The sequence below is a fragment of the Accipiter gentilis genome, chromosome 33, assembly GCF_929443795.1.
Source record: "Accipiter gentilis chromosome 33, bAccGen1.1, whole genome shotgun sequence".
Classification (NCBI taxonomy): Eukaryota; Metazoa; Chordata; class Aves; order Accipitriformes; family Accipitridae; genus Astur; species Astur gentilis.
Window position 1 is genome coordinate 12913338 of NC_064912.1, and position 27221 is coordinate 12940558.

The 27221-nt window shown below is 34.9% G+C and overlaps 1 protein-coding gene across 5 annotated transcripts in view; it reads left to right on the plus strand.

Moving 5' to 3' along the window:
* The window catches only part of TRRAP (transformation/transcription domain associated protein), a 102013-nt gene that overhangs the window by 11157 nt on the left and 63635 nt on the right, over positions 1-27221 (plus strand). For 3 of the 5 annotated variants that reach the window (XM_049790935.1, XM_049790934.1, XM_049790937.1), the window contains 19 exons: positions 2502-2580; positions 3591-3825; positions 5778-6105; positions 6232-6329; positions 6961-7155; positions 7684-7875; positions 9602-9767; positions 11017-11273; positions 12142-12342; positions 14802-14980; positions 16064-16263; positions 17053-17270; positions 17411-17608; positions 18288-18548; positions 19553-19714; positions 20950-21046; positions 21493-21614; positions 23048-23218; positions 23972-24040. In XM_049790935.1, coding sequence (XP_049646892.1) covers positions 2502-2580; positions 3591-3825; positions 5778-6105; positions 6232-6329; positions 6961-7155; positions 7684-7875; positions 9602-9767; positions 11017-11273; positions 12142-12342; positions 14802-14980; positions 16064-16263; positions 17053-17270; positions 17411-17608; positions 18288-18548; positions 19553-19714; positions 20950-21046; positions 21493-21614; positions 23048-23218; positions 23972-24040 — 3428 coding nt within the window. The remainder of the gene's footprint in view (positions 1-2501; positions 2581-3590; positions 3826-5777; positions 6106-6231; positions 6330-6960; positions 7156-7683; positions 7876-9601; positions 9768-11016; positions 11274-12141; positions 12343-14801; positions 14981-16063; positions 16264-17052; positions 17271-17410; positions 17609-18287; positions 18549-19552; positions 19715-20949; positions 21047-21492; positions 21615-23047; positions 23219-23971; positions 24041-27221) is intronic. The other 2 variants (XM_049790936.1, XM_049790938.1) reach the window with 1 other exon arrangement.

Consider the following 27221-nt stretch of genomic DNA (forward strand, 5'->3'; position numbering starts at 1 on the left):
CTGTGTGGTCCCCTTTCTTTTCCTTCGGCTAACAGCATTTATGGGGCAGTGTGATGTCTTACAGGTATTGTTAGGTTGCCAAAAAAATAGCATGTTTCCTAGTTCTGGAATTTAGTTTTGTGGTCACATGGAAAGCTGATTCTTTGGCAATTTTTCAAAAGAAATTAGCTTAATTGTTCTGCGTTTTCCAGCCTCTCCTTAATAACTTCTGAACTTGACCAGTTTCAACAATTCAACAAGGAGTGTGGTCTTAAAGATACAGCATTCTGCATACTTTGTGAACTTTAATGTTTGAGTAGTGGACAAAACCCAAGTTAGTGTCTCTGTTGGAGGAATAAACAGCAGTGGGAGCTTAGCAATTCATTGCCCTTGGTCAGCTGGCTGGCATTTTGGCATAAGTGTTGATAATGCATCCCTCCAGCCCTGCTCTTGGCTACCTGGCAGCCCTAAAGTAGATGTAGAGGAGGAAATGCTTAGAAGCATTAAGGAAAAGAGGGAACATGGTATTGCAGGAGGAATAAGGAGAATGAGGAGGAGGAGAAGTGGGATATAAAGTATGTGGAGATCTGTAGAAGATAAGGCTTTGGTCAATCTGCTGGCGCAGTTCAACTTATTTGGAAAAATGAGTGTTCAGGGAAGTGTTTCATCTTTGTGGGTCTTGCCAGCGGCTTTATTTTTCTCAGTGAAATAATCTTGCAAACTGAGTCTTCTGCATTGATTGAGAGTTGATGAATAATGCTGCATATCGTATTGTCATGCATTTTGTCTGTGTGGAACTTTGTTTCTGATTCCTAAAAGAGAGGGTGGAGGTGCTATCACTATAAAGGTTGCCCCTGTCTAAGAATACTTCATAACAGCAAAATGTGGTATGCACATAAATATTATGTGGAAGTTTTAAAACCAGGCTTAGAAGATAGAATTCAAATCGAATTTAGAAACTTGCCTATTTTCATTGCTGTTAAGCCATTTCTTTTGAGAATTTTGACTGAGTTGTCCATTTCAAAAGGCTAGAATGGTTTGTATGGCATTTCTGAAATTCTAATGACTGATCATTGTGAACATTTCTTAATTTTGGTGTAAAATATTCTTAGGTTATAAAGTTTAATGAGAGAGTTCAGTCAGTGGTCCGATGTAAACAATTTGTTATTGCTTGCTTTGCTTTAATTTCTCTTAGTAGTTCACATTAAGAGTAATAGCACAACCCAGGAATATTAATGTTAAATGTGTTCAATACACAAAAACTCACTACTGTTTTTCAATTTGCATTTCCTTTGCTTTTTTTCATTGTCAGGATTTGTGCCTTAATCTCTTTGCTCTGCTAACACTAGTACATCTAAGACTAATTGCTTTTTTCAAACAGAGTGGATTGATGGTCAAAGGTGGTTCCTTTCCAACCATCTTTTTGACTGAGCTTTCTTCTCCACAGTATTATTTTTTGGTTATGACTGAATTTATTCTCATGTCATGACTGCTGTGGTGATTGGCTTGTGAAGTAATGGATTGTGTTTGCATCTAAAATCTTTATTCCCATTCTTTATTTGCTTTTTTCCACTGCAAATCTTCCAGATCTCTACCCCCCTCAAAAAACAATGCCGATGCTCTCCTTTTCTCTTCCTCTGTGTTTTTGTAGAATATGACATTCTCTTAAAGCAAAGACAGCTACCACGTTGTCCCTTTCATTTAAGTGGACCTCACTGATTCATTGTCCATTTCAGATTTCATTCAGAAAATGCTGGATTTTTATCTTTAATACTATTTGGAAATCTGTGGATAATGAAGGTTGCTGGATGTTCCTCTTTCTCTTTATTTGACATTTTGCTTATTTGTTTAGTAAGTTTTAGCTTGTTGTGTTATTTGGAGGTGAGAGCACTTAATCTTTCCTGCCATTTCCATCATCTGCCTTTAGGGTGGGTGGAGTGACCTAATCAATTCCGTAAACTTGTTGATTTCTATATTTAAAAAGAAAATGCTGCTTTGGTCTTGCTTTGTCCCTTGACTTTTGTTACTGAATTTTTCCTTTTGTTCCCTGGAACCCAAGTTGCATGTATTCCCCCTTATATTTTGGGACAGAACTTGCGCGATAAGATGCGAGACAAAATAGAGTTGTGTTGTACGATGTACAAACTTGTGCTTTCCAGTAACTTACTAGTTATATTAAAAAAGTTCCGCAAAGTTGAAAATAATATAAGCATTTTTTCTCTTTCCAGATGTAACTGTTTTTGTTGTGTCAATGCTGTGGCTTTTGACTGTGTACGGTAATGTTACTCAAGGGGCAAGTGTCACTGGAGTTCATAGTCACAAGAGGTTAACTGAAAGTTTCCTGGTAAATGACACTGTCCTTTATAAGCTTCAGGAATGAATTTTATAATCAAACCACTTTCTGACTTAGGTTTAAATACCTAAGTTAAGTGGTTTAATGCTCATCTACCGTATTTTGATTATTTCCTTCGCTAATCGTTATGTATAGCTTTTTCTTTTCTCTCTTTTTATTTTAATTATAGAATTTATTCCATGTATGGACAAGCTATTTGATGAATCCATACTAATTGGCTCTGGATACACTGCCCGAGAGACACTGAGGTATGACAGAAAGTTTGGAATAGCTATCTGAGTGCCTGCCAGGACTGGTTTCTTTCAAGGTTTATTAATATGTACGACAATGCCTGTATAAGTTCCTAAATCTTTGCTTTAAATAACTATTTTAAGTAGATTCTAATATTGGAAGGGCTTCTGCTGCTGTAAAGAGTGGTGGTTGTTTTAACACTTCAATGGTGTAGCATGGTAGAGTGAGTGTAGGGCAAAATGAGATAAAAGGGTGAATGAAAATGATTTCATTTTTTGAATTGCAGAGCAGAACAAAAATAGTCGTCACAGTAAAATCACGAAACAGCCTAAATCTTGTGTCCACTGTAAAATCTGAATGAGATTTAAACTGTTCTTCAATAAGTACCTTAAAAATTATTCACTTGCAATTGAAAAAAATAAATGGGGAGAATACGTACTTTCTGTGTCTTCAATAGTCTACTAGTTTTGGAGTGCTTTTGCTGACCAAATTAAAATATGTGAACTAGGAGAATTACGTCTTCTTGCTTAAGTATCAAGTGTACCTTATTGACAACATGTATTGGATTTAGAAGTATTTGGTCTACTAGATGCTTAAACCTGGTATTTGAAAAGAAATGGTTTTTAAAATTTATCAGTTTTCATAATTACTTTTGAAATCATGAATCATCAATGATGAATTGTGAAACAGTTTACCAACACAGCTTAACAGGTGGCTTAAAACATGCTAATTTGCTCGTAACTGTATGTAGATGACAATATGTGCTGGGAATGTTCAGCAGTGGGGGAAGAAAGATCAGAGAGGTAATATTAATGTTATGGGACAGATTAATGCATCTTTGGTTAGATCATACAGATTATAATTCTCTTGTGTAATTGAAAAAGCCTTGTGAACTCTGGATTTGCTTAGAAAATTTGGATTTAGAATCTTGGAAATAGCTCCAGGCAGTAATTATTGGTTAAGTCCAATTAACAACAATTATAATTGTCCTCAATGTGTTTTCTTCATTTCTTGTTTTTACTGATAGACCACTTGCATATAGTACACTGGCAGACCTGGTGCATCATGTCCGTCAGCATTTACCACTCAATGATCTCTCCCTTGCTGTCCAGTTATTTGCCAAGAACATTGATGATGAGTCATTGCCTAGCAGTATCCAGACAATGTCTTGCAAGCTTCTGCTAAATTTGGTAGACTGTATCCGGTCTAAAAGTGAACAGGAAAATGGAAATGGTAGAGATATTCTTATGAGAATGCTGGAGGTACTGCTTTGTTTAAAACATGCGATAATAAGTTGAATATCCTATTTCATAGTATGTTGTCGATCACATTTTACTTTCACCTTTCTTCAGAAATGAGAATATGTAGAAACAGTCTCCATACTGTATTTCATTTTAATACTTCAGAGAAGGGCTTTTTTAAAATGCTATGCAACTGGGATAATATCTCAAGTATAGCAGAGATTCTTTGCCAACTCAGCTTACTCGTTCAGTGACTTGTTTCAAAGCAGGAAATTGAATGTCTATGATGCTGTGGGTAGCTTAATTGTTATTATTTTTTAAATTTTCTTTTAAATTTTAGTTGTAATCTCCTTTTTTCCCCACTTTACGTAAGAATGGTATCTTTTAATGCCTCTGGTTATGTTATTTTGTTGTTTTTTTGGTGTTTTGTTTGGTTTTTTTTTTGTTTTTTTTTTTTGAAACACTGAAAGAGGGTTATTGTGCAGGTCCTTGGCATAGCCCAGTACAATCTGTAAAATGTGAAATATCCTCACTTTAAGGACCTTCTGATCCTTTTTAAGAATCTTCTTTATATGGAGGATTTTGGGGGGGCTTTTTTATGTGTTATTTTTAAACATCAGGGACGCACCTGAAAAGCTGTTATGCATGGTATAGTACAACTGTAACTACCCGCTTGCTGTAGCAAAGTAGTTAATGGAAAAAGGTTGCCTAGTGTTTCTCCTGCCACAACATGAAGATGCACTCAATTGTAGAGTAAAACACTTCTAGGGTAAATACTGGTTTAATCATCTAATTTTGGAAGTGAGAGCATGTCTTGAAATCTAAATCAGACTGGTGTTAACACTTTAAGATCACTGAGGAAGCTGTATGGCTGCAGAAAGGGAGATCTAAGAATTCTGAATGTAGTGGATCCCCTCCATCGTTGACTCTTCTCTGTCATTGACAGACTCTCATGTTTCTGAATGCATCAGGGAAGAGATTTAGTCATTTTAGTCATCTCCAGGTTATTTGATATTACCCCTGAACCTATTTTAAGGTAGCAGTAGTTTAGGGAATGGCTTTCATCCTAAATACAGACTACAAGTGATGGTGCAAGTGAAAAATCTTGATGTTATGCATTGTAATGGGTCCTTTATTCCAGATTTCTCAAACTGAAGTAGCTTTCTAGTAGGATTTGTCTTAAAAAAAACCACAACCTATGTTTTTTCTGCTTTTTAAAAAATCATAATGTAGTATAGTTGTTTGGTCATTTGTTTATCAAATTAAAATTTGTCATATTATGTGTATTCAGAGAAGATGTATCTAGGGAAGAAGGGAGCATACAGAGCTGTGGTGCTAGTAGGGAAATATCTGAGCAAGCCAAGTAGATCTAGACTTCAAAATCTGGGAAATACAGAAAAATTTAAACTGAAACCTTGTGCAACATGTCCCTTGACAGCCAAGAGGCAGAAATATTGGGGACCACTGTTCTCTGCAGGATTGGTTATTTCTTGCTAAATCTGATAGGCTGCATAAAACTAAAACTTAATCCTATGATGTATATACATCTTTTAATATATTTGACATACATTACAAATACATCTGAAAAATTCAAGGTTTTTATCTTAGTAGTAAATATTTATAGACTGAACTATTAAGTCTTATTTTAAGAAATGAATTCAAATAGCTTTTCATTTTAAATTAAGTAGAATTGTAGAGAGATCAATTTGTAGTTTATGGTTTTACTAGTTTTCGACAAATATTTTTACTTTTGGAACTTGTTAAAAGTAAGCAAACTACTTTGTTGATACACTTAAAAATGGCTGTCATTTGAATGACTTCAGAAATACTTAGCTGTAAATTTTATTGATCTCAGCATGTTGACTTGAAGTATTAGTATTATTAAATTTAGAATGATTTTTGAAGAAGAAACTTATTTTCTTTTTTCTTTCCCCTCCCTGCTCTTTCATTTGCCTTTCCTCTTTGTGCTTTAGGTTTTTGTTCTGAAATTTCACACTATAGCACGATACCAGCTTTCTGTTATTTTTAAAAAATGCAAGCCACAGTCTGAACTTGGGGCTGCTGAAGCCGCATTACCTGGAGTACCGACAGCAGCAAATGCAGCACCTGTTCCTGTTCCATCTCCTGCCCCAGCCACTCCTGTGGCCCCTGCACCAGTACCTGTATTTGAAAAACAGGGGGAGAAAGAAAAAGAAGATAAACAGACATTTCAGGTCACAGATTGCCGAAGCTTAGTGAAAACTTTGGTCTGTGGTGTCAAGACAATCACGTGGGGCATAACATCATGCAAAGCACCTGGTGGTAAAACTGCATAATATTTAATTACATTTATCTTTTGTAATTCTACAATTAAATCTCTCTAGCATGAAAGCAAATAATATTTTTAATGGTTAACTATTGTCTTATTTTTTCTTTATCTTCTTGCAGAAGCACAATTCATTCCCAATAAGCAGTTGCAACCTAAGGAGACTCAAATCTATATAAAACTGGTAAAATATGCAATGCAAGCTTTAGATATTTATCAGGTGTGTAACCTGGCCACGTAGCACTTCTATTTATACACTTACTGTGTGTTAGATCTTTTAATAAGGATTTATTTGTCAGCTAAAAGACAAATTTCACGTGTAGTATATTTTCATTAAGCCTTTAATTTCAGGACCACAGCTATTGGGAAATTTTATGAATCTCAAAGTACTTATCACTTGGAACAAATTATTTTCTTAACAGCTTTTATTGTCTGTGTTTGTGCAGGCAGGTCAGACTAAAAATAATTTGTCTTTCATGTAGTGGATTAAATCTTTTCTTCAAAGAGATAGTTGAAGCATTCACATGGCTATATTTGTCTTCTGTACTTACACAAAGTACTGATGAAATGTAAATGTACATGGTTTGGAATTAAGTAAGTTTACAAATACACTGTGGTATCTCCTGCTCTTGTCTTTTTCCTGACTTAATGGTTTTAAAATCTGTGCTGAAAACATTCTATTTTAATATTTTTATTGTCACTGTTGGCTCTTGTGCCCAACTTCTAATTGTATGGGGCTTGTGTGTGAAACCCGTAACATCTCAGTTTTTTTAAACAGGTATTTTAAGATTAGTGGGGAAAAAGTTATTCAAATTCTGTAACCAATATATGTGTTTTCTCAACTGCTGTAGGTCCAAATAGCAGGAAATGGACAGACATATGTTCGAGTAGCAAACTGTCAGACAGTGAGAATGAAAGAGGAAAAGGAAGTTCTGGAACATTTTGCTGGTGTGTTCACAATGATGAACCCTTTAACTTTTAAAGAAATCTTTCAAACTACTGTTCCTTATATGGTGGAGAGAATCTCAAAAAACTATGCTCTTCAGGTATTACGTTTTTGTTTACTTTTTTCAATTGGTAATAAACAGCATGTAGAAAATAGCTTATGCCTTGCAGTATATAAGGCTGAAGTGGAATGATAAATAATAGTATTGAAATTGGCATGCAAGATTTGAAGCAGTCTATAAAAATACTTTGTAAAGGTGATTTTTCAAAAACTTTCCAGAGTGGTGCAATACAAATATGAGCCCTTCAGTTTAGAGGATATGAATGCACTTTATTCTTGGAAAGTATTGAATATTGTGGAGTTCTTGTTTTGTTCAGGTGGTTGTGTTAATGTTTTACTGTTTTACGGAACACAAGTCCTATAATATAATTTAAAATTACACTTTAAACTTGAATACTTAAGTTATATGCATGGTTGTTTTCTACTGAGGATAACCTGAATCACTTGGGCAGCGGTGGAGATGGGGAAAGAAATTTGTTTTAATTTTTTGTTTTAAATGGCTAGTGCATTTATCCCTCTGTTCTTTTCATTACAACAACAATAACTCCTTTGTGGTTTCCTCTTCTAGATTGTTGCCAATTCCTTCTTGGCAAACCCTACTACCTCTGCCCTCTTTGCAACGATATTGGTAGAGTATCTTCTGGATCGGCTGCCAGAAATGGGCTCTAATGTGGAACTCTCCAATCTGTATCTCAAGCTGTTCAAGTTAGTCTTTGGCTCAGTTTCACTATTTGCAGCTGAAAATGAACAAATGTTGAAGGTAAAGGTCATTTGTGTTAAAACCAAAAAAATCTGTTTTGACTCAATACATTCTTCAGGTGTCTGAAGAAACTTATTTTATGCTGTCTAACGTTTGATAGTCTTTTTGTGTTTGAACCACTATTAGTGATACAACTGCATTTTTTCCAAATGTCAAGTACATTGCCTTATTTATGAGAGATGGTTTCTGTAAATGTTTGCTTCATATTTGAAACTAAAGTGATGTGCTAATTCTGACTGATATAAATGACTGATACATGCTTGTGATCTGATTAGGATAGCCATAAACCCTTGTAACTTCATGGTCAGGATATGCATATCTTCGTGCATATTTTTCCCCTTTGTTTCCATATTAATTTAAGACTTTTGCTTAGACTGGAATCACTTTTTTTGTGTTGGTGAATCTTGTTCGTTCACGTCATATTCAATGACATGTACGTCTTGAGTTAGATATTTCTGTGCTCTTGAAAACTCTAGATTAAGGAATGCAATTTTTTCTATTGACTACATATTGTCAGTGTATTCCAAGGATCTATTTATGTTGATGAGATCATCTCATTATTCAGTGAATTTAGAAATACTGAGCTTGAAGCAAGAGTGTGCTTTTCACATAAAAGTAACAGCTGCCTATATCCATAAAAAAGTTTAAGGTATTAATTGAATGCTGCTCCATCTCTTATCATTTCTCTCCATTTCTCTTCCTTCTATCTTAGAATAAACAAAATTTCTGATACAGGTAACTGTGTGATAATTGTTTCTGTGCTTAATGATTTATTACAGCAGGATTAGTTCAGTTTTCTGAACAGAACAGAGTAGGGACTACTAATTTTCCAGATTCTTTGAAAGATAACAGTAATATGGAGCATTATTTGTATAATTTTGCTTAAATTCTTCTAGTTTGTCTTCAGAATCAAGGTCATTTGGATTTTATAAGCTGGAGATGCAATTTAAAGACTGTGATTTACTACCTTCACAGTTTCATGCTTCTGTTATGTTTTTTTTGTTTCTGCAGGATTGATGATATGGGCCTTGGGTAGACAGTTTAATTGAATGATGAAGGCTATTTGCAGCATTTGCATAGCAATGTAGAAAGCTCTTAGACGTTAATAAAATCCAGAATTGTGTCAATGTTTGTCCCTGATCTGTGAGAATCCTTGTATTTATCAACTATTTTCAATGATTCCTGCAAACCGTTAATGTCCTCTGCTCTAGAAAGGCCACCAGTTGTGTAACCATTTTTTTACTTGTAAAAGTTTCCTTTCAAAGTGAAATTTTAACATTCACAAAAATGAAGAATTCATGATGAAGTTAGGTCAGGAGTAAATGAATATTGTGAAATGTCTTCTCTTGTCATTCTGACACTTCTGATTTCTGCTACACATTCTTAGGTTTTGTGGCGCAAATTTTTTTCATTGTGTCAGATTTGCAGAAGGTTTTTTGTTTTAATAAAGTTACTGCTTGGAGTAACAAGCAGACTTGATTGTTTCGCTAATATGAAAGCAGGGTTTAATTAATTAAAGAATGCTCTGGGTTCTTGATACTCTTCAAATACAGATTTACTTTTTAACTTCTTCACCAGCGGTATAGAATTAGCATGGCATCAGAGTACTTGGAATAGCTGAAGGTTTTTGATCTGAAAAAGTTGTCTCATGCTAAATTCTTATACAACAGTACAATGACAATAAAATTGATAATTTATTAATCTTCAAGCTTTATTTTTTTTATAGCCACATTTGCACAAGATTGTGAACAGCTCTATGGAACTTGCACAGACTGCCAAAGAGCCCTATAACTATTTCCTGCTGCTCAGAGCACTGTTCAGATCTATTGGAGGAGGCAGTCATGATCTGTTATATCAAGAATTCTTGCCGCTGTTACCAAACTTACTGCAAGGTAGAACAATACCTTCTTTCCCCACCCCAGTTTCTGATCTTTTTATGTAAATAGTAGTAATAAAGTTATGTTATATAATTAAAAAAAACAAAACTAAAGCCCTAACCCTGATAAGTAGCTTCTGAGTTTGAGCTTTGCAGTTGATTAAATATCTTGAATGTGGCTTATGTTCATTTACTCTCAGCTGCTTCAGGCTCCATAGTTTTGGCTGCTTCACAATTTCTGCTGCTTGTTTTTCTGCTTTTCATTGTGGGGCTGTTGGGGTTTTTGTTTGTTTCTTTTATTTGTTTTTTTTTTTTTTTGCTGTGGATAACCTTGTTAGCATAAAGCATTGAGGGATAAGAGTAACAGGAGAAGCAGTATTGCCAGGCAATCACTGGTTTTGTGGGAAGAACATTACAGAGAAGCTCTGGTTGTTCTGCAGTTGAGGGCATGTGTGTGCACCTGCAAGTGCATGATAAATATAAATGCAAGTAGTGTCAATTTGCAAAAAGAAATGGAAATAACAATCAGTTTGATTAATGGAGCATTTGTGCTTGCAAGGACTGTGTTCCAGAGATAGAGGATGAGCAAGCAGATGTGGAGAACTACTTAAACCTAAGGACAAGTGAATCGGAACAATTGCAGGAATGTGAAATCCTGTGGTTCCCATTTACAGCTGTAGGGGCAGTTTTTATTGTAGTTAGCGAATATGTCCGTTATCTATAAACCATTATGTAAAATACATGTCAGCATGGAGGTGCTAGCTAGGTTTATGGAATTTATGGAATCTTGATGGGAAGAAAAACAAGTTGGGGAATGTGTTTAGTTTGTATGGGACAGTGAATGTACTTGAACTCATTTAATGTTTCTTTTCAGGATTCCAGATATTTTAAAAGCAATTTGTTCTGTGTGGATTTTTTTTATTGATACAAGGCTGAGGTTTGAGTCAAATTATCTTTTTGTGGTTTTCATCCGCTGTATTCAAATGCTACTTTATTGAGTCTAATATTAAATTTTAGAATATGCATAGATACTCTTTTTTTTTTGTATATGCATGTACCTACAAAAGCATTCACTGCATAAAGTCCTTAAATATAAGTTATAACTGTGAATTGTATTACATTTTGTAAATACATTATTTACAGAGCTATGAGCTTTACAGAATTTAAAAGTGTCAGGTTATTCTGAATTTAGGAAATAGCAATTTTTAACAATAAACTGTGGACTGTCTTTTCCTTTGAGTGTATAACTTATCAATGATTTTCAGGACTTAATATGTTGCAAAGTGGCCTTCATAAACAACACATGAAAGACTTGTTTGTAGAGCTCTGCCTGACTGTGCCAGTTCGTCTGAGCTCATTATTGCCTTATCTGCCAATGTTGATGGATCCCTTGGTGTCGGCTCTCAATGGATCTCAGACCCTGGTTAGCCAAGGCTTAAGAACTCTTGAACTGTGTGTGGATAACTTGCAGCCAGACTTTCTGTATGATCACATTCAGCCAGTTCGAGCTGAGCTCATGCAGGTAAACATGTTGTTTCCTGTTAAACCACAAGAGGTCATTGATTCGCTAAATATTATTAGAAATTTCCAGGAACCTTTGGGTATGAAACTTGAAAAATCTGTCATGAGAACCATACTAGTCTGATTTGTATGTAAAAGGCTAGTTGGTGGTGTGCTGTTAAACTGAAAACTTTGAAAAATTTTAAAGTACGTTAATCATTCCTTCTATACCACCGTTAAGGGGTTAAAGTTAAGATTTGGGACTCAATAGAAGAATATTTCTATGTTTAAGATGAGCTGGTACAGAAAATAATTAAAACTTGTTAATTTTTTAAAAAACAAACAAGAGAAGCTAATTACCTTCAGCATGTCATGATTGAGAGCTATATAAAGTCTTACATATACAATGAAGATGATGTGGCTGAAATTCGGAACAGTGTTTTAAATGTGGCTACTTCCCCTAGTAAAGTGCTTTCGTATAGTTTAAAGATAATATTTACTTTATTTGCTTTTTATATTTCAAAACTAGGTCTTTGAGGTTAATTCACTTCAGCGTTAACTGGCTTGCCTTTTTTTTTTTTAAAATTCATGATGTTTATCTGATATTATTCATAAACATGAAATTACGTTTTGGTTTCGCAAAGATTTTGTAGCTGATCACAGTAATCTAATCTAAAACTGCATTTAGGACAACCTTGTTACAAAGCACTTGTACTGTTGTGAACTGAGACTGCTTTTATTCAATCTAGATAAGTATATTCTGGAAGTTATGCAGGATCGATTACCCAGATACAAGAATAAGTGTTTTCCTTGACATTTTTTTTACATTACAACTTGAAAATTTTTGAAGTGAGACTGGTCTGACCATGTAACTTGAAAAATACTTACAGGCTTTGTGGCGTACACTGCGCAATCCTGCAGACAGCATTTCTCATGTGGCTTATCGTGTACTTGGTAAATTTGGTGGAAGTAACAGGAAGATGTTAAAGGAATCACAGAAACTACAGTATGTACTCACAGAAATCCAAGGACCCAGTATTACAATTGAATTTTCAGACTGTAAAGCATCCATTCAGCTCCCAATGGAAAAGGTAAAGGCTTAAGTTACTTTCTGTGCTGAGAAACAATCTTACTTAGTTTTCCTATATTACAGATTTTTTTGGATGTTTGCTTGTAAAACCTTGATAAAATGTGGTATGTGTGCCAGTTCCAGATATGAGTTAATATCTGAGTTAATATAGAATTTACATAATTAAAAGTAGGTTTTAGGATCTCTTGCATACCTGGTTTTGTTTTTTTTTTATATCCCTTCAGTTAGACGAAGAGATTTCTAATTAATTTATGTTCTAATGAAGAAACAGAATGTAAACCCGCTTACAGTTTTTATATGTTTGGGTTGGTTGGTTTGTTTGTTTCTGTTTCAAGTAATTTTTGAGTTGCCAGACGTGGCAGGTAAGAGCTTTTTCATGATGTAGTGATCACTTGACAGTCTCTGTATAAGGCAGGTAGACCTACACTAACTTCTTGCTTCATTTTGACATGCAAAATTAGCAGAAGCTTGCCAAGGTGTTCTTTCTTTATTTTCCCTTTCAACTGTTTTATATGTCACCCCCAAAATAATAGATTTAAACATGCTGTTTCGCTTTTACAAAGTGATAGGATAGGGAGCTAAACTGGCACAAGTAAATGCTTTTTGTGCATTTATTTCTGCTTCCTAACTTTTGGTGTACTGCTTAGATTAGGAGTGGGAATCTACTCTAAAACCTCCCTATTTTCTTTTTGAAGTGTACCAAAAACTAACTGTAGAAATTCTTCAGTGATGATTATTCTAATGACACCAATGATTTGATTTGGTTTGTTGTCTCGAGGTTGGGGATAGTACTTCTTATAGCTGCAAAACCCCTTTGTACTTGTGTTGGTTTTCATCTGACAATCTCAATGTATCACAAATGCTTAGTTCTCACTAATTACAGCAAACTAATCTGTGTCTATGTCTTGGGATCTGAGAGTGAAGCTGGATTCTGAGTTAATTTGGCCTGTAGAGTTTTAATGCTTAGCTTTTCAATTACGCTTTCATAGGTAGGTATGATCTGAATGTAGTAAACAATTTTCTTTACAGGCAGCTGGCTGTCTTTGGCTCCATACAGCCAACAGTCTTAAAAATAGCTTGGAAAAATGACTCTTAAAATGCAGATAGCTTTACTGATTTCTCCTCTGTACTGAAACTGATGAGTTGAATACACATAAATACTGTAATTGCTGACATTTTCCTATCCTGCTAGGTTTAATTCAAACCAAGTTTTCCAAAGTATTTATGCATCTAACTTGTTGCTTAATGATATGGACCTATCTTCAGCTTCTTGGTGTTGACCAAGAAACAATGTTATCTGCTGAATGCTTTGTATCTGTAAAAAGGGCATGTCAAATTAAAAGGAAAAAGAAGTGGAATAAATTGGAAATGAGAAGTCCATGTTTTCTTTTAGTGCTTTGATAGTCTTCTGCAGTCTGTGTAAAAACTCATTGTTTTTTTCATTGAGGTGCTGATAGGTTATTCAAACACTGATGGGATGACAGCTAGTTAAGTCACTAAGTGGAAAGACGGTTTTCCTTTCAAAGAAGGAAAATGCCCACTTATTTGTGAGCCTTTTTCTGCATAATCCTGTTTAAGCATGGATGGTTAGATTTTATTTAGATCAGGTATTGAAATTCCTTATTTTGTGCACTCCAAAACAATTTTTGTGTGGGTTTTTTTTTTTTGTTTGTTTGGGGTTTTTTTTGTTTTTTTTTTTTTGTTTTGTTTGTTTTTTTACTTGGCACCTGTCTCATTTGTATTTAATCCCTTCCTTTCTTTTCTTGAGGAAGGATAGAAAATATCTAGCTGTGTTATATATATATATATATATATGCAAAATAGAAATTTACCAAAAAGATGTACCCCTGCTTTTCATTGCTATCATATCGTAAGAGATTATTTGAACTAGTCTCAAATGTATTAAATAAATCTTCTTGCAAATGAAGAGAAGAGTACTATTTCCATTAAGTAAATGGTGTTTAGAAGTTGCTTACAGGGACATTTCATCATGTATGATGTAGCTCTTGATTTGCATGGAAAATATGACACAGTAATTTGTAAGATAGAACATTTTTTGGTACCATTTATATATGTGTGTAAATGGATTGTATACCTACAGTATATAGGGATTAGGAACAGCAATTACTGCTGGAGGGAAGGTGAGGAAAATTTTCTTGAGGAGGGAGAGAGAGAATAAAGGTGTACCTCGCTCATGACTTTAAGTGCTTTCTGACCATGGAAATAAATGTATCTGCCATGAAACTTTGCATTTATAAAAGCACAGCAAATACCATAATAGTTTCAAGTCCGCTCTCTCGGGCATTCTCTGCATTTCTTAACTTAGGCAATCCAAATTGTACATACTTTTAAAGTTACTTTTAATATGTATTAAAGATACTATTCCCTTGATCAATCACCTTATTGTAAATATTAAGAAAAAGAAGTGTTTTGTTACTATCTATCTTTTTTTCATTATAGGCAATTGAGACAGCTCTGGACTGTTTGAAGAGTGCTAACACAGAACCATATTATCGGAGGCAAGCGTGGGAAGTAATCAAGTGTTTTTTAGTAGCTATGATGAGCCTGGATGATAATAAACATGCATTATACCAACTTCTTGCACATCCCAAGTATGACAATTCTTTAAACGTAAATGTGTATGTAAGATTTATGGTGTCTTTAGAACAACCTAATTAGAGACAATGGTTAGTCTAGGCAATGTATTCTTCGTGGGATTTTTACCTACTGGTTTATCCTGTTTTCTTTTAAATCAGTGCAGGACTTTCCAGTAAGAGGAATTTTGTCAGCATGTTATTTAATGCCAATGACATGTGTTAATGTTTCATACTTTAATTTTCTTCCCCTGATCACAGTCCAATTCATAATCTGTTATATATGATCAGACTTTTTTAAAAAATAATTTTAATTTAATATATTTAAATAGTTGGAATATTCTGGTGCTTAATTGTGTTTTAAAGATTAATTCAGATTGTGATGTTTTGTATGTAAATCTAACTTTTTACTAAAGTGAAAAAGATACATAGTTCAGTTTTATTTAGTGACCAAACTATAATGTACGTCACACATGTAACCTATGTTTGTCTTAGTATAGGGCCTTTTCATTGTTATGGGGTTTTTTAACATCTTTTACCATTTTAGTCATTGATACTTAATGAGTTTATTGCTGTTAGACAGCTTTGACATCTTTGCCCACAAAGTGTGTGCTGACTTTGACTCTTGCAGTGTAGTAAATGTAGCTAAAGAGTATATAGTAGCTTTTATAATTTGGACTTGTTAGACTTGACACAAATATAGCTTTGCAATGAATAGGTTTTGTTGGGCAGTGATTTGATAAATAATGTTTCAGTCTTTCAAGATTAAAATCAAATGTCATTTTAAAAAAGGGAAAAATGTCAAAAATTGAAAATGACATTCTGTAATTGAGTTGCAGTGTGATGCTTGTATACCTATTATTTGTAATATACGTGGCTTCTTCTGAACCACTGGCTTTAAATGTTACTGATGAAATTGAGCTATCCATCATGTTTGAGACCAGTAGTTGACAAAATTAATACGGACTGAGTGAACTGGACTAGTTCTATCAAAATGAAGGGAAAATGGGAGGTGGAGAAGGAGTTAGGTATCAAGAGCAAAGTTTAAATCAAGTACTTAACAGTGCTCATGATTGAGCTGCCAGTACCGCAGTTTAGGATTATAATGAATTTAATTTTGTCTTTCAGCTTTACTGAGAAGTCCATACCTAGTGTGATTATTTCACATCGATACAAAGCTCAGGATACTCCAGCTCGTAAAACATTTGAACAGGCATTGACAGGGGCTTTCATGTCAGCAGTCATCAAAGATCTGAGGCCTAGTGCTCTGCCTTTTGTAGCCAGCTTAATCCGCCATTACACAATGGTAGCAGTTGCTCAGCAGTGTGGTAAGTAAGGTGGAATAGAGATTGTGTGGACTGACATGAGAGGGCTGGAGAAGTTTATACTTTTTCTAATAGTAATTTGTTTTAAGAAAGTCATGATATTGCAGTTGCTTCTGGGTAGATATGTTGTTTTTTGTTTGATGACTGAATTATGTTTTAATTCTTTTGAGCAGTGAAAAATTATTAACCAAGTTTTAAAAAAACCAATTGCCTAATAATACTTCTAAAATGCTACAGCCAATGAAATAATTACAGCTTGGAACAGTTTATATTTCCAGAGCATTTGTGTAACTTGATATACACAGTTATTTTTGCAGATGGCCTTTAATTGGGCTGTTTTCACTTGAGGTTTTGAAGGACCATCAGAGGAACTAAGTAAATGTTAGAGCACTGCATTGTCTTGTATCTACGAAGAAAACTTTTTGTTAGGAGTTGGACTGTATGACAAGTAATTTGGGAAAAGACATACTCTTAAGCATATCACTCTTCATTGTCACATTAATGTAACTTGAATTTTTATGGTTCTTCATTTTAATTAAATCTTCTTGCAGTGCATAGTCTAGCGCATAGAAGAAAATATTCAAGTAGATGTAATCTTTTTTTCTAAAAGTGAAGAATGCCTTACAATCCATTTATATGCAAATAGACATAGTGCTTACTGGTTTTGCCATCAGCTAGTCAGAGGAGTAGTAAAATCTAATTGAAAGACTATTCATATTGAAATATCCATTGTTTTATCTTTTTTTTTTTTTTTTTTCCTCTCCCTCTTTTCTTCCCCAATACAAATCACAGGTCCTTTTTTGCTGCAGTGCTATCAGGTTGGAAGCCAGCCTAGCACAGCCATGTTTCATAGTGAAGAAAATGGGTCAAAAGGCATGGATCCCTTGGTGCTTATTGATGCCATAGCAATCTGCATGGCATATGAGGAGAAGGAACTCTGCAAAATAGGAGAGGTGGCTCTAGCAGTGATATTTGATGTTGCGAGCATTATCTTGGGTTCGAAGGAAAGGGTAATATAGATATACATATATATATATTTTTTTTTAATGTATTTAAATAATGTAGTTTCAGCCAATGCAATTTTGCTTCTAAAATTTTCTAGGCTACCAGTGAGCTGAAAAAGCAAACTGATACATTTCTTTGTTTCCAGGCTTGTCAGCTTCCCTTGTTTTCGTACATTGTGGAACGTTTATGTGCTTGCTGTTATGAACAAGCTTGGTATGCTAAACTAGGAGGTGTCGTGTCAATTAAATTTCTTATGGAACGACTGCCACTAATTTGGGTCCTCCAGAACCAGCAGACTTTCCTGAAAGCACTTCTCTTTGTTATGATGGATCTAACTGGAGAGGTATTTAATGAATTAATTCTATCAAATAGTATGGGGGAAACAAACTTTTGTTCTTAAATTCACACAGATTGAACACTTGCTAATCTTGATTTTACTTAACTTCAGAATTTATCTTATCTGCGATAGTTACAAGTGAATTTTAGTCATTTTAACTTAAACTGAGACCTGAAGTTAGGAATGAAGTCTTTTCTTTCCACATAACTTTGGCAAAGTTGTTGGAATTACACTTGCTTCTTTCAGAGTAGAAGTGTACAGGTTGCTTTCAGATCAGTGAAAGAACACTAGATTTACTGTCACTTGCATGAAAAACACTGTTCTTTTTCTTCTTTCTGTGTTTAGTTTGAAGGGTGTTCATCTTATCAAAAAGCTGTATGTAGTTACAGATACCTACAGAATCAGCTGCTTGACCTTTTCTCAGTTGTGAATCCTATGGTGACAACATTGCTAAGGGTTCCAGCACCTGAGTTTGTTTATAAAATTGTGTTGCATTGCAACTCACAGTTTTGGAATGATTGGTGGGAAGGCTAGTTGAATATGTGTTCCCTTTAAGCTTTATAAGTTTTTAGCTGTTTACAGAGGATTCATCAAAATCAAATGCTAAGTTCGTTGATGAGTAGTGTGTAGATTTTATGGTCTTTGTTCTGTACTTATTTAGTAAAAATAATCTATGATACTTCAGGTTTCCAATGGAGCAGTTGCTATGGCAAAGACCACATTAGAACAGCTTTTGATTAGATGTGCAACTCCTTTAAAAGATGAAGAAAAAACAGAAGAAATCCTAGCAGCACAGGAAAAGTCTTTCCATCATGTAACACATGACCTTGTTCGAGAAGTAACCTCTCCAAACTCTACTGTGCGAAAACAGGCCATGCATTCATTGCAGGTACTTGCACAGGTCACTGGAAAAAGTGTCACGGTGATTATGGAGCCACATAAAGAGGTAAGCAGAAATACTTACTGCAAGTGAGTTTGAAGTTGTTTACCAGTCTGGATTTGCAAAATGCTTTTCTAAGTACATTTTCCCACATTAGTGAATTAAGTTCTTAGTGCTTTGATAGCATATGTTTGTCATTTGCTAGGTTTCATTGTTCTAAAATACACTGCAGTTGGAGTACTATAGAGATTCATACAAGCTGTGCCTGACTACTTAGTCAAGCCAGTAGTTATAGTGTGTTCAGGTTGATTTACCTCCTGAAATTATGGACTGCTTGTCCTACCACCAATCAGACATAGGCTAGGCTGGGTAGATACTGCATTTTGAACTCAACTTTGTACTATTCTCTAAATATGGGGCATATTGCTATGTCTCTCTCTATCCAGAAAGAGACTTTAAAGATCAAAGCTGGCTGAAATAACTTTTTGGTAGATAGTCCTTAAAGCTAATAGCATTCATTCTCTTGAAAGACGAGTAAATATACATAAAGCCCTAAGGACCACCACAACATATGAATTCATAGATGTCATTACTGTAGTTTGGGAACATACAGAGAAGCGCCCTAACTGACACCTTATTTTGCTAAAGGTGTTTATGGTGGAGAGTGAGAAGTTGGTGTAATGGAAAAAACTTAAATGAATGTTTTTTGATTTTCTGATGTTTTAGGAGCTTAAAATATTGTTTCTTGACTTGAACATTTGAAATACTTAAGCCTATGAATTTCTTTGTTGTTTGTAACGTTATGTGAAGTTATTAAATATCATAGATCTGTTCACAGAGAATAGGTAATAATTATAGATACTGAGTTGTTTCGCTAACTGACTGTGAATTAAATTAGTTCAGAGAAATACTTTTTTCTTGCTTAGTGATTTCTAAAGAGGTATATCTGGAGCCACAATAGCAAGAGGATAGAAACATGCAGCCATGACTAATGATGTCTTCTTAGTGGCTAGGTCTGTGGCATCATTTCAATAGGCTGCTAATTCAGAAATCTAAATTACGTTGTCTAGGTTCTCCAAGACATGGTTCCTCCTAAAAAGCATTTACTTAGGCATCAACCTGCAAATGCCCAGATTGGCCTGATGGAGGGAAATACATTTTGCACAACCCTGCAGCCCCGACTGTTTACAATGGATCTAAATGTTGTGGAGCACAAGGTTTTCTACACAGAGGTACTTTCTTTTTATATTTTTTTAATGTAGATACTTAAGTAGTGATGGTGTTAGAACTTTCATTGTTAAAAATACATATTTTCTGTGTGCATTTTAAAATTGCACCAAAATGTAAGAATTTTTATCTTTTGAAATGTGAACTGAGGTCTGCCTTTACCTACAACATGATAGCTCTAAGCTAAGCAGCATATTCTAATGTGTGTGAAAAATATTAAATGAACTCTGGTGTTATACCCCTAGTCTAGTAGCTCTAACTTTCATATTTAGGTCTTATTTTATGCACAGTATAGCTATTAAATAAGTTGTTGTACCACCAAAACATAGATATTGTTTGTTAAGGTTTTTGGGTCCCTAACAGTTTGAGTAAAATCAGATACAAAACTAGTGTGTAGATTTAACTTGGAGAAACTGTCTAGTCCCTTCTTCCTAGCTGTCTTGTCCAAACACAAGTTCAGAAGGTCTTTGATACCAACAGTACTTGCAACTAGCAAGGCAGGTATGGGGTGTAGTTGTCAATGCAGAGGATCTTCTGTTTTTTACCTAAGACAAAAATGAAGTGCTGTAGATCAAAAAATGTCTGTAAAGGTGAGTGTGATATACTGGTATTGTGAAGGTCTGAATCTTAGTAGTTTTCTTGGATATAAGTGCAACCTGGACCTTGTTAACTTGCATAACTGTTTCAACCTGTTCAGTCTTTTCTAACACAAACCATATACATATATTGAAAGTACTTGCCTGCAGAGAGGAGAGCTCTGTAGGAAAGAATTGTCCCTCTGGGCAGTGGCCCATGACCATTAGAATTACTGAAGATATTTTCACTGCCTTTTTTCCCTATTGATCTCCTTCTGTTCTCTTACCCCTTACCTCAATATTTTCAGTACTGTTACTGCCATTCAGGGGCCAAGCTTTTCTGTAGACCTCTTCTTTTATCATATGAGCAGCTTGTTTGGAAATAAACCAGCTAGGTATTGGCCAACAAAATGCAAAATGGCTAATTTTCCCTGACTGTGCTAATGGGCTCTCTTGCGTCTGGCTAGCCACCAGTTTTCATGGCAACTTATACCCTAATTTTGAGTAGAATTTTTGCCTGTTGGTAAAATTTGGATGCTGGTTAGTGTGTTTGCATAAACTTGGCTCTTTGAGGAAACAAGACTCAAAAGGTAACTGATAATACCATTTCAAACATGATTCACAATGCTATGCTAAAATGATTGTTTGTTTTTTTTTTTCCCTAGTTACTGAATTTGTGTGAGGCTGAAGATGCTGCCTTAATGAAACTACCTTGTTACAAAAGTCTTCCATCACTTGTACCTCTTCGTATTGCAGCCTTAAGTAAGGAGAACTTCCTAAACAAAATTTGATGTATATAAGTGTCCTTGTGAGCAATGGGCAGTCTTCTTCCCAAGATCAACAGAAAACTTGAGCGCTTGAAGACTGATGACTGCTCTCTAGAGGTCACAGTTTAATGGAGAGAATAATGGGAATGTATCGCTGCTTTCTTAATGACTAGGATTTAGTTTCTGAAATGAACCTAAAATATTTTTAGACTAATTATGTTATATAGCATTAGGAAAACTTTAGAATGCTGTTAATAGAATTTCCATTCTTCTACTATTTTATGATGCCCGTTGCTTTTGGCAAAGCATGCTATGCTTTAGCTGTCTGTAATTGAAGGTGAAATAAAAGAAACTTGAAGAAATGTAGAATTAGGGGGTTTTTTCCCCCTCTCTTTTGAAATTGAGTTAACAAAGAGAACAAATTTACTTTGATATTTGCAGATGCTCTAGCTGCCTGCAATTACTTGCCTCAGTCGAGAGAGAAAATCATTGCTGCACTTTTCAAGGCACTTAATTCAACAAATAATGAACTGCAGGAGGCAGGAGAAGCGTGCATGAGAAAGGTTAGTGTATTAAAACAATGTTGCTTTTGAGGCCATTGTTCTCTCTGCTTTACTTCCTTGTTATAAAGCTTCTTGGGAAAGTTCTTTACAGAAAATAATGGCTGCTCTCTTAAGTTTTTGTTAGTGACACCAATATAATTAAGTTTGTCAGATGTGTTTTTTTGGGGGGTTTGAACTTAGCCATAAAAATTTCTTCTGGTTGAAGTTAAGCTCGTGAACAAGGACCGTGGTAAGTCTTTCAGTCTGTCTGTCTGTCCGGTCTTTCTGCTTGTCTGGTCTTTGTAAATGTATCTTCTTTCCTAAATAAACAGTCCTTCCCAGCAGTTTTGTGAATGTGCATGCCTGGGTTTACTGTAAAAGCTTTTCTCGTGTTTCTTCTTTCCTAAAAGAAGTGGTAGGGACCCCATGGTTGGTTTTGGAAAAGTAAGCAATATAGCAGAGTTAGGCTCTGCATCACAGTATGGCAGTTACCTTAAGGAACAGGACTATGGCTGTACTGTTTAAGGTCAGAATTAGTATCCTTACATAGTGCTATGCTACACCGTCTGTTCTGTGAATGCTAGATTATAGTGTAAAAAAGCTGAAAAGACAGAGAAAAGGATATGCTCTCATCATGATTTGTTGCCTAGTAGATATGCCTAATTCTGATTCAGCAAGATTTTAATACCATTCTTCTAAATATAGCAAATGATAATAAAAATATTTATAGTCCCGTGTAATGATGTGTAGATTTGCTGGCATGTAACAGGGAATATAACTATAGTAATACTGGTGGTTTACATTTGTTTAGGCCACTGACTGATTAGAGGTCAGACATTGTCTTTTCATGTCACTCTGGTCATAACAGGGAGTGTAGTTATTATTTATGGCTTGCTGACAATACAGTTGGGTTGAGAGTTTGACCTATGCATTTAGTATAAGATTTTTTCTGATTGTTTTTTTCCTGTGATAAATCCATGCCCACAAGATGTTTGGTTATGGTGGTAGGAAATACTCTCTCTGGCTGCTTGCAGCTAGGTTCTCTTGACCTCTTATGTTACTTAGGATGCATGCAGATTGTAACACAGAAATTTGCTCTGTTGCCTTTGGCCAGGTTCACAGGCAGTTCTTAATAAAGCAGTGTCTAAGTAGTTTGTCCATAGCTGTATATTTAATTTGTAGCTGTGACAGTTTTTCAATCTATCTGTAATTAAGATCTTCTACTTGATTATTTTATGAAATACTCTACTGTGTGTCAGAAATACTTCAATGCTTCCCAAATCCATCTTGTCACCATATATATTTCCAGTAATAAATATTGTTTAAGCTATTGCATTCTGAAAGTACAAAATAAAAGAAGAAAAATCAAGTCAGCAGGGTTTATTTTAAGAAAGATGCTTGCACAGAACTTGCTCTGCTCTCCATCTGTATCTTAATCCTGTACTTTCTTGCAGTTCTTGGAAGGAGCTACCATAGAAGTTGATCAAATTCATACACACATGAGACCATTGCTTATGATGTTGGGAGACTATCGAAGTCTAACACTGAATGTTGTGAATCGTCTCACATCTGTCACTAGACTTTTTCCAAACTCTTTTAATGATAAATTCTGTGATCAGATGATGGTAAGCCCATTCAAGTTTTCTTTAGCACTTCCAGAAGAAATTTTCTATTAGCTAATATTCATATTGTTGAAAAGTCAAAGAACAATTCAGAAGTTACTCAATGTATATATTGGAAGTAAAAGATTTTTATGTCAAAATTAATGGGAAAAAAATGTAAACATTTTGAGTTAATTTCTAAAGAGCTACTAAATGAGAAAGTTAAGAGATGTTCTTTTCTAGTGAAGACATACCTAGTTATACTAAGGTCTGCTTGGACAAATTTATCTTTAAGCAAGATGCCAGCAGTATAATGTACTAAGGAAACCCTTGAAAAGATGCTTTACTTCCTCGAAAGCTAAACCTGTTTTGCTTGTGTTCTTGATTTATGAAATGGTGGAAGGTATTGCCCTTCTTATTTGCAGTTTTTAAACTGTGTATGTGAACTCATTATCCTTTTGCCATGGATATTTAAATATTTAAATGCATACATATCAAGCAAATCATTAAACAAGTGTAAGCCTATCAGGCTTCAGATTTTTGTGCCTTTTAATGTATGTACCTGTATAACTCCTGCTTTCTTGAATATGGAGAGGACTTTTAGCAACAGTAGACTCTGCAGTCTAAGTGAATGAAAAGAACTAATAATTTTTCCCTTTGTTTCCTTAAAACAATAATTTCTGCCTCTACTTCTTCTTTTCTTGTAGCATATGCTGTCACTTGCTAAAATGAAACAGTAGAATTAGAAGAATAATACTAATTATCCTTTCTTTATAGCAACACCTGCGTAAATGGATGGAAGTCGTGGTTATTACACACAAAGGTGGACAACGGAGTGATGGAAATGTAAGTTAATGAATGCTTTTAAGTGGGAAGGCAAGAAATAAATAGTACTAATGTTTTGGAATTACAGAATTCATTCAGTTGTAAATGTTGCCATAACTGATTACACACTGATGTTTTGTTATAAGCTAATGAACCTATATGTATATTGAATATTTGTTACAAATCTTACTAAGAGGAGCTTATCTGCTGACAATGGTTACTTTAAAGCCTATTCTGTAAAGGTTGGTGTGGGAACAGCTCATTGATTTTTATTTTTTTTCCCCTCAGGATTTTCTGCTTAGAAATCTGTTCTTCATTGGAATGGCTGATGAGCTCAGCAGCATAATCCCTCTTTTTTCACTAATACGTGTGATGTTCATAATGTAGTCTTTTGAAAATTATACAGTGTAATGATATCATCCTGGTTAATTTTAAATATGATTTATGAAAAACAAGTTCAATATTTACCAATTGAGATCACATTAAAATCTCTTTCCCATCCAAATGAATGGCCTTAATGTTGAACTATGGAAAGCTGATCAGTTTTCTTTATAAATGGAAAATTGCACAGTGTAATGACAACACTGTGTGCTGCTAGCAATATGGCACTGAAGGGAATTCCAGCTTCAGTGTTGTTTCATGTAGATTACCAGAAGTCTCATAATTCTATTAAGATTTTATTAATAACTTATATTAAATGTTGATATTTATTATTGCAACTAGGAAAAAATTGGAGGTAATTTTATTTATTAATTTCTTCTTTTTTCAAATTAGAATGAAATTAGATTGGCTTTTTATTTCCCTCAAAACATGGAAATGGCTTAATGGCTTTTCATTACTCTTCCCTGTCACTGCAAAGAGAGCTTTTAAATCTGAATTTAGTCATTGCTTTGTTTTTGACCCATTCTCTAATGGAGTAGAATTTGTTTCTAATGTTTAAACTTAAAAACTATGCATTTTTCAGTTAAACACATTTTATTCAGGTCAGAGTAGTTTTAAGGCCTTTATATTCTTCTTTTGGGATTAATTTTTCCTCAGCCATTGTGATGACAGATACCTTGCAGATATTTTTATAGCAATAGTCTTTTAAAACATAATGTGGCACCTCTAGAACAGTTTTTAGTTGTCCCTAAATCACATTTAGCTGTGAGTTCTTCTGCTTTTAATGTTTTCTGTTGATGTTTTCTATGTAGTTGTGTGTTTAGTCTCCTAAACTCATAATTTTTTTTTTAGTGTTGGTTTAAAACCTACATGTGTTGAGGGGGAGACACCAGACACTTGAGAAGGAATCTACTGTCACATCATGAGGGAGAAGTCTATGGAAACATTTTCAGATAGAATTGTGTGACTGCAAAGCTGATGGAAATATTACTTTTTTGCTCTCAGTTGTTGCTCTAAAGTTTCCTTAAAAAAAAACCCTCTAGGAAACTAAAGGAGGGCACGGCCAGTGTGCTCTTTATACAATTGATGTGGCAGTCTGTGTTTGTATGTCCATATGTACAGTGTGCTGTTGCTGTAATTGTATCTTATAAATGTGGAAAAAACTAGGATGGTGAAACTGGTGGTCAGAGTTACCGTAGCTGGCCTTTTGCTTGCTCTGATTTCTTCTTGTCCATAGTGAGATTCCAAAATTTGAGATATTTACTTAAAAGCAATGTTGGGAAGTATTACTGGAGCAGGTTGCATCATTCAGACTGAGTGAGTGGTTAGATCTCGGAGATGGTAAATACGCAGTGGAGAATGGAATTGGTCAGGAAAGGCTTATGTTTGTTAGCTGAAACGGTACAGAGCACTGTTACGATAACTTTTTTGACCTAAAGAGTTTTCATCTTTTTCAGAAGCACTTTATGATGGTGCCATTTGATGGCGATGCTGGTGTTGTCATGCAGTTCTCCAGCATAGTGCAGATAGTGGCTAGTCAGCAAGGCTTCTTAATGAAACAGTACAAAAGTCTATGGAACAAGTTTTCATATGTAAATGGCATTTCTAGACAAACCAAAAACTTCAGACATCTCAGTTAAAAATGCTACATAATAATTAACTATTGTAAAGATTTACATTGATGCCAGCATAACTAAGCTCTTTGTTCACCTAAATAATTTTGACAGTCCTACCATGTTCCTGAACCGTGACTTGGCTGCTTTAGATAAATGAACAAATTAAAAAAAACCATACTAAGTAGTGATTGAGATCTAATTCGTTGGCCCAATGAGCAAAGTCTTTGATTTAAATCCCTTCTTCCTCTCTTCCCTGCCTCCCCAAGGAAAGGCATTTTTTTTTAGGTCATGTCTGGTAATTGAAGAAACAAGTTTTGAATAGGTGGTTGCCTCTGACTGTCCCTCTAGTCAATCATGGCACCACGGTGGAAATTCTGCATTACAGCCTATTAGAAGGACTTTATAGCTTGGTAGTTCAAGTATTGAAAGTGGTTCCATAATTGATGCTGGACAAATTTGTCTTTGAAGATGCTAAAATAATGTCTCCCCTGACTTAATAATCTCCAATATCTTTTTATTCAGTACAAATATTTGAGAAGCTATGTCTAAACAATGTACAAGTAGAGAAAAGGATGTTTTTCATCCTAATTCTTAGGAGAGCGATTCAGAGCATGGGGGATACTCGTTGTCTCCATTCTTTCAGTTTGAGATGAGAAAATAACCCTGCTGAAGTCAGTTTCTGACTGCAACCTGAAGAATAGCATATACTGATTTGTTCATTTATTTGATATTTTTGTGGGCTTTTTCTTTTCATGCTGTGACTTCTGTTTTGGTTCAGCCTGCTGCGGAAGGGGTAGAGGTGAGAAACTCAGTGGAGGCACCAGGAAGTTCTTTGATGTTGTGTTTTGTTTTGTTTTGGTTTTTTTTTTTGTTTGTTTGTTTGTTTGTTTTTAATTTTTTTTTCTTTCTCTTAAATTGTGGTCTGTTAGCTTTTTTTGTTGTGTTTTGGGCAGAGTGCATTGTGCCTTTGAGTGCAGTGCTGTGAATTGTCTTCTGTTTGTCTGTGGCAGAGTTGTTTTGATAACATTGCTGTTAAGGATGTTAAGCATGTTTGTACTAGGAAGAGCAGGATTTTTAGTTTCTGTGAAGGCGTAAGTGCTTTCAAAAGATTTTATACGTGTTCTTAGTCCTGCACTTCAATCCATGAGAGAAGTCTTGTGGGGGTCTGTCTAGGCAGATCATGTTAAAGGAGTGGGGCTTAATAC